The sequence below is a fragment of the Hipposideros armiger genome, unplaced genomic scaffold, assembly GCF_001890085.2.
Source record: "Hipposideros armiger isolate ML-2016 unplaced genomic scaffold, ASM189008v1 scaffold_540, whole genome shotgun sequence".
Lineage (NCBI taxonomy): Eukaryota > Metazoa > Chordata > Mammalia > Chiroptera > Hipposideridae > Hipposideros > Hipposideros armiger.
Window position 1 is genome coordinate 741,378 of NW_017731890.1, and position 16,243 is coordinate 757,620.

The window sequence follows — 16,243 nt, forward strand, 5'->3', positions numbered from 1 at the left end:
CTTTCTGAGCCTCAGCTTCTTTATCTGTAAAATGGGGCTCGTAAAAGGCTCCCCCCCCACCCCTGAGAGCTGCTGTGAATGTGTAGAATGCCTGCCTACACATAGTAGGTGTTTAGAAATAAACACTTCCTTGGTGGTGTGTTAGAGACCCATGGGCTGGTGGAAATGGGGGTGCTTGGTGGTAGGTTGGGGGTTCCAGCTGTGGCTTTCCTCTACCTCAGGAGATGGCCAAATGCCAGAGCCGATCGGCTGTGGCTGTGATCCCCAGGGCAGCGTCAGCAGCCAGTGCGATGCTGCTGGCCAGTGCCAGTGCAAGGTTAGTCCAAACCCCTGCCCCCCGCAGGCTCTGAACCACAGCCACAGTGGCTGCCAGGCCTGTCCTCTCACCATACCCTTGGGGCTGTCCCTGCGCCCGCACTACCCTTCTTCAGAGGGCCCCTCTCTGCCCCATTGCTTCAGGCCCGGTGGGAATTCAGGCAACAGCTGATGGGAGCTGGGGCTGAGGCATAGGGGCAGCAGGGGCTCCCTTAACGGCCAGAAGTGTCTGGGAAGGCCGGCCTCACAGGTGGCTGGAGGCGCAAGAGACCGAGCCAAGCTCCCCGCACCCACCTTTCCATCCATCCTCTCAGGCCCAGGTGGAAGGCCTCACCTGCAGCCACTGCCGGCCCCACCACTTCCACCTGAGTGCCAGCAACCCCGACGGCTGCCTGCCCTGCTTCTGCATGGGCATCACCCAGCAGTGTGCCAGCTCCTCCTACACCCGCCACCAGGTAAGAACCTGTACACGCCCAGCCCTGGGGGCTGCTGCCTGCCTCTCCCTGGGTCATCAGTGGGGCAAGTCAGAAGCCTGGCCCAGTGGTGTCCCCATTGCCTATGAGGACACCTATCCCCATGCCCCATTTTTGCCCATGTAAGCACAGATCCCAGCAACCCTTGCCCCTACCCTGTTACTCTCCCATGACCCCGTTATTGCTTATGTTGGCTCTCAGCCCAGCCCCCTTCCTTATTCCCCCAAATATCTTCCCCATTCCCCCATTATTTTGGGCCCAGCCCTGATCTCAGCAACCCCCATTTTCCACCCTAATGCTCCCCATACCCCTCCCCGACCAAGGTGCTGGCTGCAGCACCCAGGCTGACACCCATCCTCCTTCTGCTGCCAGATCTCCACCCGCTTTGCCCCCGGAGACTTCCAAGGCTTTGCCCTGGTGAACCCGCAGCGCAACAGCCGCCTGACAGGAGGCTTCACTGTGGAACCTGTGCCCGAAGGTGCCCAGCTCTCCTTCGGCAACTTTGCCCACCTTGGCCACGAGTCCTTCTACTGGCAGCTACCAGAGACGTACCAGGGAGACAAGGTGTGAAGCACAGTGGGGCTGGCAGGCCCTCCCTGATAGTCAACTCTGAGCCAGGCCCCTGCCGAGCCCTGAGGCCAGTGGGGACTCACTCAGCTACAAGCTGACCTCAGGGCAGTCTGGGCTGGCAGGCAGGCGTCAGCCACATTGTGGTTAAGTGCATGGCCTTTGGGATCAGAGAGGCCTCAGTCTAAACCCAGCTCTGCCATTCACCAGCTGGTTGCCTTTTGATAAGCTCAGCTCCAGGGTGGCTGAGAGGACTGGAGATCGGGCCGGGCACATAGTAAGTGCTTACCTGTTAATGATTACTAGCTTCCATGCAGTTGGGTCCTGGGTGAGGCCCTCGAAACACAAGGACAAATGAGACACAGTTTCAGTTTCGTTCCTTGGTTCACTCAAAATTCACCTGTGCCGTTGGCACTGTGCTTGGTGTTGGGCATAACAATAATTCTTGTTATAGGTCATATTTATTGAGCCCTTACTGTGTGCTCGGCACTGGTCCAAGCACTTTTACATGTCACAAATCACAGCTGTATGAGCTCCATACTACTACTAGCCTATCTCATCAGTGAGGTGATCCCTGAGGTGAGAGGTTAGGTAACTTGCCTGAGCTCCCACAGCCAGAAGATGGCAATGCTGGGATTCAAATCCGTGTCAGAGGCTGCCTTTAAATGCTACACCAGTCAGAGATGAACGTGTCTTTGCTACTCCAGAGTCATGGTCTGGTGGGGAGGTGACGGTGATGGTGGTGTTATGGGGCGCAGGTCTTAGGGATGGACTCCAAGTGTGATCCTCAAGCAGTCAAGGCCACCTGGTGGCACCCAGGGGAAGTGGGCCTTGGTCCAGGAGTACCCTACTGGCTGAGGCTGGTGCACAAGCAGATGTGTCCCCATGCCCAGGGCCCCAGGGAGGTCAGGGACACTTAGGAGGGGACGTCCCGTGGCTGCCCTGTCCCTGTTCCTTGGACAGACCCAAGTATCCCAGCCTCCTCCCAGGGCTGGCTGCCTTCTAGTCCTTTCTCTCTTCTTGGTTTCTGTCTCTCCTGGCCTCGCTGTCTGCCTCCCTACTGCCCTATCCTGCAGTTCCAGACCCCTCTCTCTCTGACTCCCCCTCCTGGTGTTACTCTGCACCCCACAGAGGGAGGCATATTTTGCACGAATGCGCCGGGCTCACCAGGTAGGCCTGTGATCTGAGTTGGTGTGAAGTTGATGTGACATCTGCATGGTGTTTTCTTGGATGCCCTCAGCCCCGCATGGGGAGACACTCAGTGCCTGAGACACTGTGGGTCTGCATGTACCCAGGTGGTGCCCGATAGCCCCATGGTCAGGGCACTGCTATATCCAAGCCCGGTGATGCCAGGAGTTAGAGCCAGGAGGGGTATGTGCTCATCTGCTGTGTGGTCTGGTCCTGGTGCCAACTGTTTGTGGCCAGAGTGGTGGCTGAGGTGGCAGGGAAACTAACTTGATGCTAAACCACATAACTATACCTGGCCCCCAGGTTATCCTAGCTCTGCCTCCCAAGCTTCTGTGTGCGTATGCCCCTCCAGTGGCCTGGAGTTAACCCCCGTGTGCCAGCCTGGAGAGGGGAGCATGCGTCTTTCTCCTTAATCAGTGTGGACCTTTCTGGCCACCATACCCACGGGGAGAGGTCAATCCCCAGGGCTTCAGCTCTGGGGCCCTGGGAGGTCTGAGCTGGCCTATGCCCTCCACCCATCAGAACCGTACGTCCCTCTCAGAGGAGCAGTTGCGGGTAGCTATGACAGCTGGAAGGATCCCGGGGCCCCCAGAAGTCAGGGGCCGGGCACAGCGGCTATCACAGGTAACTCAGGGACTAGCCGGGATAGGCTATGTCAGGGGCCCCACAGAGGGGACCAGAAAGCGCAATCCAAACAGGAGCCTTGAGCCAAGGCCCTGGCCTTCCTGGGCCATCTTCCCTCATGCCAGGCCAGGCCCCAGCCTGATGCTCAGTCCACTCCAGTGTTGCCATTGGGAAACATGCCAGAGCCCTGAATGTCTTAGGTGGACCCCCTGGGCACACATGGAGAGTAAGGCCCAAGGGGTGGCCTCCCCCGACCACCACAAATGCCCCTAGGGCTACCTCCAGCCCCTCTAGTCTGAGCTGGACAGAGATGCCTGCCCCTTTCCTACTGGGGGCACCCTATGTATGGGCCTCTCCCCATAGTCAGGGCCCACAGTCACCTGAGCCCATCCCAGGGTAGCCTGACCAGGTCATGAGCAAGAGGGCGATGGCACAAGGGCCAGAGTCTCAGGCATCAGCACTGTGAATAGATAGCACAGAAGCAGGCACCTGGGGCCTGGGGGAAGGCAATGCCTCACAGCGCCCTTTCTGTCCCTCTGTGCTCCTTTCCTCTGTCCTCCCTCTTCCGGTCCCCCAGGTGGACGAGGCTCAGAGGCGGATGGATGCCGAGATCTGGCAGCTCCTTTCCAGCTTTGCAGCCCACCCCTACCCCCCTCCCAGGGGGCTCTCACCCCATCCCCAGCCTGTAGCTGCTCTGCGAGCAGTTCCGCCTTTCTCCCCTTCCTCCTCCTCCTCCTCCTCCTCCTCAGTTTCTCTGTCTTCAGCAGGCTCTCAGGTATGTGCCAAGGCACCCACCAAGGGACCCCCATCCACCATGTTCTCTAGATGTGAGTTGTCTCTGGACCAACTTTGCACATTAGCTTTGCACCATTATTTACTTCAGCTTTTCCTTTAAATTAGTCATATACCGACTCAACTATGCTACTTATATACTTTTAAATATACATTAAAATCGCCGCTAAATTTAAAAATGTTTTCTGGTGTGCCTCGTCCGTCATCATGGGGTCCACAAGAGGCATGCACCAGATGTGAGGAGACACCGGCCCAAACCACGCTCAGCTCGAGTAGCTGGTCTGTCCAGGCCCAGACCTGGGGGGCAAGTTGTCCGAGAGCAGGGCCAGGACCTGGGCTGTAGGGGTGGGGGCTTCTACCCCTCTGCCCTCGTGTGTCTCCCCCCACCTGCTCCCTCAGCTCTCACCCCCTGCCCTTCTGTCCTAGTTCTCTCTCTCCTACGAAGGCTTCTCTCTGCTTCCCGAAAGTCTCTATTATTGGCAGCTGCCCCAAGCCTTCCTGGGGAACAAGGTAACAAGGAGTTGGTGGGTAACAGGGGTGTCATCGAAACCTAAAGTATCAGAGGGCCCCTTGTCGAAGCCTTTTATGATCAAAGGGGTAGACTGAGGCCCAGGGAGGGGAAGGGACTTGCCTGGGGTATCACGTTCAGGTCAGAGAAGGGCTGAAATTGAACCCAGCTCAGCCCTTACTCCTCAGTGGCCTCAGGCCTCTGGCAGAGCGGCTGTCTTACCTGGGAGGTAGACACCCCTTCTTTGGGCTCCCTTTACCCTGTCTCCAGATCACTGAACTAGCTCCTGGTAGTCCATTCATTTGAGACGCATTAATGAAGTCCTTACTGTGCGCTATATTGTGTACGGGCAGGGGAAGACCGTGGCCTCCCAGAGCTCACTATTAGTCTAGATGTTATGCCTATCATCATCCGCATTATTATTATTATTATTATTAGCATTCATGTTAGAATTGACATCACCGCCGTCTTGTTCCAAAAACGAGTTAGAGTCCTCTTAACAACACATATAATACGCAATGAAATAACATGCAGACCCGGGGAAATGAGGACAGGGAGGGTCAGCCGAAGCCAAGGGGGGAGCGGGCGCAATGAGGGTTTGGTAGCACTGATGCTGTGAGCTCGCAGGCGCGGTGCCTGTGTCACTTAATCCCCATGCTCCCCTTCTGGGTAGGTATTATTTTTACTCCCATTTTCCCTTTTTTTTAGCTGAGCCATCCTGCCATCTGTTGGCAGCTTAGCGGCTGCTCAGCTCGGGCTGGACTTGAACCGCTGTTGCTCAGAGCTCAAACTCTTGAGCGAGCTTTTAACCAACTGAGCCACTCGGCCGGCCCTTTACTCCCATTTTCATATGAGGAAAGTAGGGCTCAGAGAGGTTAAGTGACATGTCCAAGGCTGTCCAGCCAGTAGAGCTGGACTTGTACCCTGGCCTCAGACTGTAGTTTGCTACCTTAGCCACCCTGCTGCACATGCCTGCCGCTTAGTGCTGGACATGGTGATGAACTTACTGGCATTCACAGCAAACAGGAAACCAGTTGTTTCGTGGTGATCTGGTTATGGCCCTGAACTCCTTACTTTACCCTGAGCTTGTGGAGAACCTCCTCAGGTCCCGGTGGTGCAGGGTCTGGCATGTAGTCAGTAGGCATTTAATAAATGCTCACAACTGAATGAACAAATGGGGTAAGCCTGACATACTGTGGTATTGATTTGAGCATCTGCCCTGGTGGAAAGTCCTGTGGGACAGAGCTGAGGCCTTGGCTGCCCAAAGTCCTCTGCGGCAAACGAAACGGCTCTTCCATTGTGACCACTAGAAAACCCAAGTCCAGCGGGCTTGTCTGGAACAAAGAATCTATTGGCTCATGTAACTATAAAGTCCAAGGATATCTGGTATCAGGCATGGCTGGATCCAGGTGTTCATTAGGACTTTATCTCAGTTGGCGTCCTTCTCCGTTTTCCAATCTGACTACTGAAAGGAGTTTCTCTGTTCCAGTAGAAAGAGCAGGTGTGCCAGGTTCACGTGTCCATCCCTGATGGAGTGGAGATGCGGCGTGGTGGAATGTGCAGGTTGGCCAGGCCTGGCTCACGTCTCCACTCAAACCCCATGGCCTGCACATAGAACAAGTTCCTTTAAAGGAAACCAGGGCTACAGTTTGCAAAAAACAGGGAAATGGATTCTGAGCCAACAAAACCCACCTGCCTAGGCGGCAAGACCTCTGTGGGACCACGGTCAGCCCCACCCCCATGGCTGAGAACTTTTGAACCTTCTGCAACCTCCCTGTGGTTGCAATAGCCTGCAATGCAGAAAGGTCACCCTGGAAAGCCAGGGAGTTATGGAGGGCACTTCCTTACCCCTGTCTGCTTTAGGAGAATTTTTTTCCAGTGGAAAGGGACTAGGAACTTGTTGGCTAGGATTGTCAGGCAATGGGACATGGGTAACCCCATAAAACTGCTGCCCGGGGTCACCACCACCAGGCCCTGGGGCTGTGATGGACCTGAGAGATGTCTCCTAGGCAAGCACTGGCCTCTGGTTGAGTGGGGGGACAGCACAGGAGCAAAAGCACCTCTAGAGGCTCCGCCCCCTCACCTGTATGGTCCTGTCCCCCCAGAGGAGGGCAGAGTCAGGCTGTAACTGCAGGGCTTGCCTCTTTGCAGGTGGCAGCTTATGGTGGGAAGCTGCGATACACACTGTCCTACAGAGGAGGGGCACAAGGCAGCCCACTCTCTGACCCTGACATCCAGATCACGGTGAGTACATGGATTCCACACTGAGGGGGCAGAAGGGGAAGCCAGGGGCACCCTCAATGTTTCTGTCCTCTCAGTTCAGCACTCAGCTGGCCTCGCATGGGCTGGGGGGTAAGGCCCATACCCCCACCTCAGCATCTGGTTGGACGCCACCCAGGCAGAGGCCCAGCTGCCTGGAGAAAGGGGCAGTGGGCATGGACCAGATTCCTTTGGGCACATGAGCCTGAGAGATTGGAGAAATGGGAGGCTGGTGTTATGAAGAAGCTGGAACTGGTGGAGGAACCCACTGTCTCCGAGAGCCCCTAATTCCCCTCGCAATCTCGCTGGTGTCTCCCCAGGGCAACAACATCATGCTGGTGGCCTCCCAGCCATCACTGCAGGGCCCTGAGAGGAAGAGCTACGAGATTGTTCTCCGGGAGGTACGGCGCCCTTGGCCACCCTGTGTCTGACCCTCCCCCACCCTTGCTTTGGAACCTGGCTTTGATGCCAGCTACCCTGCTTCCCACTCCCCCATCCTCACCTCAGAGTCTTCTGCCAGTGCCTGGAAGGCAGGACTTGGGGGGCGGGGGGCTGCAGAAGCAGCACACAAACCCCAACACCCCTCACCCACACTTGCTGTCATTGCCCCACCCAGGAATTCTGGCGTCGGTCTGACGGGCAGCCGGCCACACGTGAACACCTCCTGATGGCGCTGGCTGACCTGGATGAGCTCCTGGTCCGGGCCACGTTCTCCTCAATGCCACTGGCAGCCAGCATCAGCGCGGTCAGCCTGGAGGTTGCCCAGCCCGGGCCCTCACACGGACCCCGGGCCCTCGAGGTGGAGGAATGCCGCTGTCCCCCGGGCTATGTCGGCTTGTCCTGCCAGGTGAGTGTGGCCGGTCCAGACACCTCTGCTCTGGGACAGCTGGAGCAGCAGTCTAGTCAACTGGCATGTCCGTGGCCTGTGACTTCTGTCCTAACTTTAATGCACTCTGCAATATCGCATTTATTCTTTCCAACAGCCCCGAGAGATGTGTAATTATCCCCTTTTAATGGATTTTAAAATAAATAGAGGCACGGAAGGGTGAGTGACTTACCAAGGGCACACAGCTATCCTCTCTGGAGGTGAAGACCCAGCCGTCAGGGTCCCCACCACAGACAGGGAGACCGTGCAGAGGCACAAAGTGCTCTAGCCTAAAGCAGAGCGTGGAAGTGCCTCAGAGAGGGGGACAGCGTGGAGCAAGGTAGGATTCTAGGCAGGAAGGCAGAATATGCAGAAGGTCAGGAGGAACATGTGGGGAAATAGCCTGCGATGCAAAAGGATCACCCCTCTAAAGCCGGGAGGGCACTTCCTTAGGCCTGGAACAAGGCGATCGGAGCTGGGCCCCAGGAAAGCTCCTCTGCCAGTGGTGAATGAGATGGATGGGGCAGGGGGGAGACGGGGGGGGCTCTACAGGGTTGAAAGAACAGGAGGCTGTCAGTTGGAGGGAATCCAGGAACACCTGCCGGGTTTGGCTGGAGACTGATCTCCCTGAGGACAGGGCCTGAGCTCACTGTTGACCACTGAATCCCCAGGCACAGAGCAGGTGACCCGTTAGCAACTGTCAGGGCATGTGGAGCTGGGGGGAGGGGAGCAAGGCTGCAATGCCAGGTGGGCGACAGGGAGGTCCAGGGAGCAGCCACCCCCGACGTGGGAGCCCTGCAGTGGGAAATCCACACCTCTGCAATTTTACATCTGTGCACCTTTTCTGTGGCCACAAGAACTTTCAAATCCAAATATACGAACTTCACAGCCCTTGAAATGATACAATTTAGCACATTGTGAAAGAGAACCCCTGGGGAAAGCAGAATCCTTGGTGCACATTCTCTGTAGTGAAACAAAACAGATTTCTAATAAACATGCCTTTGAAATGGTTGGGGAGGAAGAGAGGGCCTGGAGAGATTTCAAAGAAGGGGTAGCAAATAGAAATACACTGTTTTCCAAAAAAAATAAATAGATAAAAATAAAAATAATTTAAAAAAAAAGAATTCACTGTTTTGAGAACCCAGGATTACTCGCTTAGGATAGGTAAAAACAGCCTTGGTTGTATGTGTGGAGCCTCTTTCGCTTTATTTAGTGAATGGAAAAATAGTTGTGAAGATCTTTAAGGGCTCATTCCAAGTCTAGGTCTCCTGAACCCTCTTTTTCCATCTAGGGCAGCGGTTCTCAACCTGTGGGTCGCGACCTCTTTGGGGGTCGAACGACCCTTTCACAGGGGTCGCCTAAGACCATCGGAAAACAAAAAGATATTTACATTACGATTCATAACAGTAGCAAAATTACAGTTATAGAGTAGCAACGAAAATAATTTTATGGTTGGGGGTCAACCACAACATGAGGAACTGTATTAAGGGGTCACGGCATTAGGAAGGTTGAGAACTGCTGATCTAGGGGTTCATTTTTTCAATAAAGACCCTGCCAGACCAATTTTCAGGAACAAAGTCCTGGGGATGGAGATGGCGTCTCCATTCAGTATGGACTATTAGTTCAGTAAATTCATGTGGCTGGAGATACCAAGCTGGGGTTGGACAATGTCCCCAGCGTTGCAGTGCTGAGAACATGAAGATGAAACCTTGGGGGTGGAGGGCTGGGCCTGGGATCTCCCTTCCGAGACCCAAGGGGCGTCTAGATGGTAGAAGGGAAGAGAGGGAGAGGGGTTCTGGGTCTGCTGGCCCCGGATGGGACGGCACTGGAGATGGAGACCAACCTTCCTCTCTCCCCACCCAGGACTGCGCCCCAGGCTACACACGCACTGGGAGTGGGCTCTACCTCGGGCACTGTGAGATGTGTGAATGCAACGGCCACTCAGACCTGTGCCACCCAGAGACCGGGGCCTGTTCGGTAAGATGCAGTCTGGGCCTTGGGTGGGGTACCAGGGCTGTGGGATAGGGCGGGGTGGGCGTGGTGAGGTAGGCCTAGGTCCTGGGGCAAGGTCGTGGGACACGGCCTATGGGACAAAGCACTGAGACCAGCAGGTCTGGTCACTGCGGGGCTGCAGGCATGGTGGGGTGGCCAGAGCGATGGAACAGCATCCTTCTTTATAGAGAAAACTTTGGTTTTTGTAGTTTTTTTTATCACCAAAGCGACACATGTTCTCTGTAGAAGTCAGGCTACAGAGATAACCCAAAAAGGAAGTAAAAATCCCCTGTCATCACTGCCGACATGAGTGTGGCGCTCTTTCGCTCTTTCTGGGGCTAGTAAGTGCACATACTAATATACCTTTTGTTTTACAAATAAACATAGGATCACTGTGTTGAGCGATCGACTTTTTTCACTGACAGTTTCATGAGCACCTTTCCATATCATTAAATACCTTTTTATACCTGAACTTTTCAGAATGGGGTGTGTACAGTCCTCCAGGGTGTGGGTGTGGTCAAGTGTTGGGTGGTTGACAGAGTAAGGAACATGCTATGTTAAAACAAACATGGATCTCTTTGGAGGAGAATATAACACCCACATACATTTATATAATAAAGCACCTGTTTTCAAAGCCTTTCCCCTACATACCCAGGTGTAGACCTTTACTTCCCTATGATGTTACAGGTATTTGGGTAGAAATATGTAAGAAATGCAATCGACATTACCCTTTTTGATATATACTTGGCTAGATGTTCTTTTTAATTTATCCAGTTCTCTATCCATGGATGTTTAGGTTTGTTTCCAGCACTTTGCTTTTATAAACACCACTGAGAACATCCTGTAGTGAAATCTTTGTGCCCTTCCTCAATTAGGTCTTTAAGCTAAGCTCGTAGACATGAATTTCCAGATCAAGGGAAGGCTTTTGGAAAACTCCACCAAGTGGTGGGTGGCTGACGTCCTCATGCTTTGCAGGTATGTCAGCACAACGCCGCTGGGGAGTTCTGCGAGATGTGTGCACCTGGCTACTATGGAGATGCCACAGCTGGGACCCCTGAGGACTGCCAGCCCTGTGCCTGCCCACTGACCAACCCGGAGAACATGTGGGTCCTTTAGCTCAAGGCTCAAGGAGGAGCTCCCACTGGGGAATGGAGGGCACTGCACCGGCTTTGGGGGCAGAATGAAGAGAACAGGGTGGGGCCTGGGTGTCCCATGGCCTGACCGTTGCCTCCTTCATCCCAGGTTCTCCCGCACCTGTGAGAGCCTAGGAGCTGGTGGGTACCGCTGCACGGCCTGTGAACCTGGCTACACCGGCCAGTACTGTGAGCAGTAAGTTTGCAAATCGGAGGGGTGAAGGGTTGCGGGGGGCATATGGTAAATTCCTAGGCGAGAGCCCTGGATGGCGTTGCTCAGAAAGGACTCTACCAGGATCATGTCCATCCCCTGTCCAAAACCCTTCCACGATTGCCCATTGCCCTCGGGACAAGCCCACGCTCCTTAGGTATTAACACTATTCAGTCTCATCCCACTCCTGACACCCCACTCGACTCTAGCTGGACTTAACTTCCTGACTCCTGGATGTTCAGGTCTTCACATGTGCTTTCTCCTTTATGTGGAACATTCTTCACCCTTATACCCCCCTTTCCTGGCTAAACCCAGTTTCGCCTTCAAGGCTCAGCTTCATTCATTCATTCGGCACATGTTTATTGAGCATCTCCTGTGTGCCATGCGGTGTGCCAAGGTACTGGAAGATAAAGTGCTGAACAAAACAGATTCACTACCAGCCCTTACGGAGTCTGCCACCTGTAGTGGGAGACAAGACAGCAAAAAAGTGATCATACAAATACATAATTACAAACAGTGACAAGATCTCTGAAGAGTACAGTCTGCTCCAAGGAAATAGAACCAGCTCGGAAGCCCCATTCTCAGAGGCCTCTCATTCTCAGGGCTGGAGTAGTGCACTCACACCTCCCAGACCTGTCCCTCACTTTCATTTTACAGTTTTCATGTTCGTTTCGCCACAAGTGAGTCCTCTAAGAGCAGGGACTTCACGTTCACTGCTGTATTTCCATAACCTAGCGTAATAGTTGCTTAATAAACATTTGTTGAATGAACATTCTCCTGGAGAAGAAAGGCTTTACCACCCCCATGACCCAACCTGCTGACATTCCTTGCACCCCCCTTTCTCAGATCACTGAGGCCCTGTGGGGCCTCTTTGGTCTCTGAAGTCCTTCCAGAGTTCTGAGCCTCTTTACCCCACACTGGGCAGTCGGTTGGGCTTCTGGCTCCCCAAGTCCACCATGAGGCAGCAGGTGTCCTGGGGCTGACAGAGCTGGTCCTTGTTTCTCTCCACAGGTGCGCCCCAGGTTACGTGGGGAACCCCAATGTGCGAGGGGGCCGGTGCCTGCCACAGAGTAAGTGGAACCATGGCCCCAGGTCGGGGTGATGAGCAAGTCAGGGAACTTAGGGAGTTTGAGAGATACTACGTCTGGGGGACAAGGCTGGGAGTGGGTCCCACCAGTCTTTGGGGAGGCAGAGATATCTGAGACAGTGCTGAGTATCAAGGGCTTCCTGTCTGAATGACCTCTCCTGTTCCTCCGCCAGCTGACCAAGCCCCGCTGGTGGTCCAGGTGCAACCAGCTCGGAGCGTAGTACCCCAAGGTGGCCCCCACTCCCTGCGGTGCCAGGTCAGTGGGAGCCCACCCCACTACTTCTACTGGTCTCGTGAGGATGGGCGGCCCTTGCCCAGTAGCACCCAGCAGCGCCATCAAGGTACTGTGGCCCCAGATCCCACAGCCCCTTGAGTCACCCCAGTAGGAGGGGAGCCACAGGCCTGTCCCTGCCCTGTTGGGGTCCTGTTCTTACACACAGGGCTGGGTGGGAGAAGAGTGCATCTGCTCTGATGAGTTCACATCTCTTCCCCATCAGGCTCTGAGCTCCACTTCCCCAGCATTCAGCCCTCGGATGCCGGAGTCTACATCTGTACCTGTCGTAACCTCCATCATGCCAATACCAGCCGGGCAGAGCTGCTGGTCACTGGTGAGTTCCTCCTTCCCCATCCCCAAGGCTGCCTTCCTGGGCTGGGCTGCAGGCTGCAGACCCAGGCAGCTGGTTCGTTCCTCTACCAAAGGGGATGGTGGTTGCCTGGACCAGGGCACTGGCCATGGAGATGGAAAAAGGTGATGGACTCAAGACTGGTTTTAGAGCAGAATTGGTGGAAGTTGGTTGCCACTGAGAGAAGTCTAGGATTATGCCAGGGGTCTGGTTTCTAGCAGCTGGGCTAATGGAAATGCCATTTACTGCGATGAGAGAGGCTCAATAGGAGGGTATCTTCATTTGGTCTCCCCCAAAAGCAGAGTCTGAGGCAAGGATTTGTGTGTAAGTAGTTAGTTTGGGAGGTGAAATGAGACAGGGAAGAGAAGGCATTCAATAAAGGGTGTGTTGTTGAGCAAGTTACCGCCATGGACTCTTGTTTAATGAAGCCAAGGGAACTCTGGGAAACTCGAGAGTAAAACGTGTACTTTTGAGTCATCCCACCCTGGGCTCAAGGATGCCTGGGGTATGTGTACACTATCTCCTGTCAATCATTGATTGGGGCCCATTCTAGGAGCATCACTTCCCCTGCATTGTGTCCCACTTCATGGGCCGGCATAATGGTCTCTGGTGACCTGAGAAAGTCCTTGTGCAGAGAAGTGCAGCAGCTAACAGAAGTCAGGCACAGTGGCACTGAAGTGACAGGGCGAGGAGACTGGGTGGGGGTCGGCAGCACCTGCTACAAACAGGTCAGAGGGAATCACAAGTTTGGTTTTGGATGTTTAGGGAACCATCTAAGCAGGTGCATCAGGCAGGCAGGCATTGGATAGGGGAGTCTGGAACTCAGAAAGAAGACCCTAGCCAGAGAAATGAATTTGGCAGCTTTTGGCATAGGGATGGTGTTTACAGCCATGAGCCAGGATGAAATTACCCAGGGAGCATGTGGCTCAAGGACAGGGCCAAGGCAGAGCCCCAAGGAGCTCCAACTTGAACATGTCAAGTTGAAGAGTCTCTTTTACAACAAAAGAAACAGAGCGAGTGAGGCGAGTGAGCTAGGAGAAGACCGGGAGGGGTGTGTGTTGGAAGCCAAGAAGATAGAAGTCGGCCTCACCAGATGCCCCAGGGAAGTGAGATATGGTGGAGAAATAATCCTTGAAGATCATGCTTTGACAAGAGAGATTTTCATTGGAGAGAAGGGGTAGAAATCATACTGAAGTGAGGCAAAGAATGGATGGGAAGGCAGCAAGTGTAGACAACTCTTTCAAGAGTGTTGGCTCCGAGGGGAAGCCAAGAAACGAGGCAGTAGCTGGGGGGAGTGTGGGGTCAAGGGGACCTTTTCGGAAATGGGAAATTCTAGAACACATTGTCTGTGGAGAGGAATGATCCCGTGGAGAGGGAGAGGAAGAAGTCCTTGGGAGGGACTCCGGCACTCAGAAGGCGGGTGGGGCTTGGAGGGAGAGTCTCATTCTTCAGAGACCAGAAAGAAGGGAGGCGGGCAGGTTTGGGAAAATGGGAAAATTCCTGACTAATACTTTCAACTTTTCTCAACAAGTATGAATTGAAGCCATTAGCTATGAAAGTGAAAGGGGGCGGTTCTGGTGGGTGGAGAAGATGGGAGGAGGTGTGAAATGTTTTGGGGAAAGACAGAAACTCGAACCAGACAGAGAAACCCAGTTAGAGTGAAGTGCAAAGTGTTAAGACCTCATTTGTGGTCTGTGGTCATGAATGGGAGCCAAGTGGACTCCTGGTGTAATGTTCTTGATCACAGCCCTGGCTGCTCAGTGCCAGCAGAAAAAAAGGCAGGTAGTGGGGTTCGGATGGGTGAGGGAGGGAAGTGCCAAGGAGTGGAATAGAATCCAGGCTACACTGGGAAGGAAGTGACACCGGATGGGATGGTGGCGAGAGAGAAAGTGGCCATGGGACAGGGGCCTGGCTAGCACCCCACTCACTGTGGGGCGTCCCATCCCTGCAGAGGCTCCAAGCAAACCCATCACGGTGACAGTGGAGGAGCAGCGGAGCCAGAGTGTGCGCCCCGGAGCCGACGTCACCTTCATCTGTACAGCCAAGAGCAAGGTGGGCAGGGCAGAGAGTGGTCATCAGGGAGGCTGTCTTCTGGGGTCTCCGAGCGTCACCCTTAACCCCCATGCCATCCCCTTGCCCCGCCTGCAGTCTCCAGCTTACACCCTGGTGTGGACCCGCCTGCACAATGGGAAACTACCAGCCCGAGCCATGGATTTCAATGGCATCCTGACCATTCGCAATGTCCAGCTGAGTGACGCAGGCACCTACGTGTGCACCGGCTCCAACATGTTTGCTATGGACCAGGGCACAGCCACACTGCATGTGCAAGGTACACCATTCATGCCCATGCCCGACCCACCCATCCCCAGCCTTCTCCCATGCCCACCAGGACTAGCGACCGTCTTCATTCAACTGACAGTTTCTGAGCCTCCACGGTAGGCCAGGTCCTGGCCTAGACTCTGAAGAAACAGGAGGAAAGGTCAAATAGGAGCTCTGCCCTCCTGCACCATATGTTCTAGTGAGGGCAACAATAAGCCTGAGAACAAATGAACAAACAGCATAATGCCACATAGCGATGCACGCTGGGATAGGAATAAACAGTGATGGGAAAGTGAGAAATAAGGTGGGAGAAGGGTGAACGTCTCTACATGGGGTGGTCAGGGAGGGCCTCTCTGAGGAGGTGACATCGGAGCTGAGACCTGAAGGAAGGGAAGAGATTCAGCCACGTAAAGAGTTGGCAGAGCTTGTTCTTGGCAGAGGAAGCAGCATGTGCACAAGCCCTAAAACAGGAGCGTGTTGATGTGTTTGAAGAACGCAAGGCCAGTGTGGCTGGAGCTATGGGAGGGCGGGGAGGGGGGCGGGTGAGGAACTTGAAGATGTAGGCAGAGGTGAGTGCACCCAGCATGTGGGGGATCACAGCAGGGAGTTCGGGTTTTATTATAAAAGCAATAGGGAGCCACGGACAGGTCTTAAATGAGGAAGTAACAAGATCCCATTGACATTTCAGAAGCTCCCCGGCTGCTCTATGGACAAATGGCCATGAGGGGCTTGAGTGGAAGCAAAGAGAACAGCAAGGGAGCTGTTGCCATGGGTCACACGGCACTCCTTCCCGACCACGTGTTCTTTCTCCTCCCCCATCAGCCTCGGGTACCCCGTCTGCCCCCGTGGTCTCTATCCACCCACCACAGCTCACGGTGCAGCCTGGGCAGCTGGCTGAGTTCCGCTGCAGCGCCACAGGGCACCCCACGCCCACCCTCGAGTGGACAGGTAAGGCCGTGGCAGGAAAGACATTCAGGGCCTGCCCTTCCTGCATGTGGGAAGCCGGAGGCAGGACGCTAGGTTGTGGGGCCTACAACCTCTGGGGGGACCAGTCCCAGTAGGCGCTGACCGCCTTTCTCCACATCAGGGGGCCCCGGTGGCCAGCTCCCTCAGAAGGCACAACTCCATGGCGGTATCCTGCGCCTGCCAGCCGTCGAGCCCTCGGATCAAGGCCAGTACCTGTGCCGAGCCCACAGCAGCGCAGGGCAGCACGTGGCCAGGGCCATGCTCCACGTACACGGTGAGAGGACAGGGCCGAGTTTGGGGCTGGGAGCGCATGCGCAGCCC

The 16,243-nt window shown here is 54.8% G+C and overlaps 1 protein-coding gene across 6 annotated transcripts in view; it reads left to right on the forward strand.

Moving 5' to 3' along the window:
- Positions 1–16,243, forward strand: part of HSPG2 (heparan sulfate proteoglycan 2) — a 103,623-nt gene that overhangs the window by 59,924 nt on the left and 27,456 nt on the right. For all 6 annotated transcript variants that reach the window (XM_019668857.1, XM_019668858.1, XM_019668856.1 and 3 more), the window contains 16 exons: positions 222–316; positions 630–770; positions 1,161–1,352; positions 6,619–6,711; positions 7,047–7,127; positions 7,343–7,573; positions 9,455–9,568; positions 10,559–10,686; positions 10,826–10,912; positions 11,939–11,997; positions 12,188–12,355; positions 12,512–12,622; positions 14,589–14,689; positions 14,786–14,966; positions 15,779–15,904; positions 16,044–16,196. In XM_019668857.1, coding sequence (XP_019524402.1) covers positions 222–316; positions 630–770; positions 1,161–1,352; positions 6,619–6,711; positions 7,047–7,127; positions 7,343–7,573; positions 9,455–9,568; positions 10,559–10,686; positions 10,826–10,912; positions 11,939–11,997; positions 12,188–12,355; positions 12,512–12,622; positions 14,589–14,689; positions 14,786–14,966; positions 15,779–15,904; positions 16,044–16,196 — 2,061 coding nt within the window. The remainder of the gene's footprint in view (positions 1–221; positions 317–629; positions 771–1,160; positions 1,353–6,618; positions 6,712–7,046; positions 7,128–7,342; positions 7,574–9,454; positions 9,569–10,558; positions 10,687–10,825; positions 10,913–11,938; positions 11,998–12,187; positions 12,356–12,511; positions 12,623–14,588; positions 14,690–14,785; positions 14,967–15,778; positions 15,905–16,043; positions 16,197–16,243) is intronic.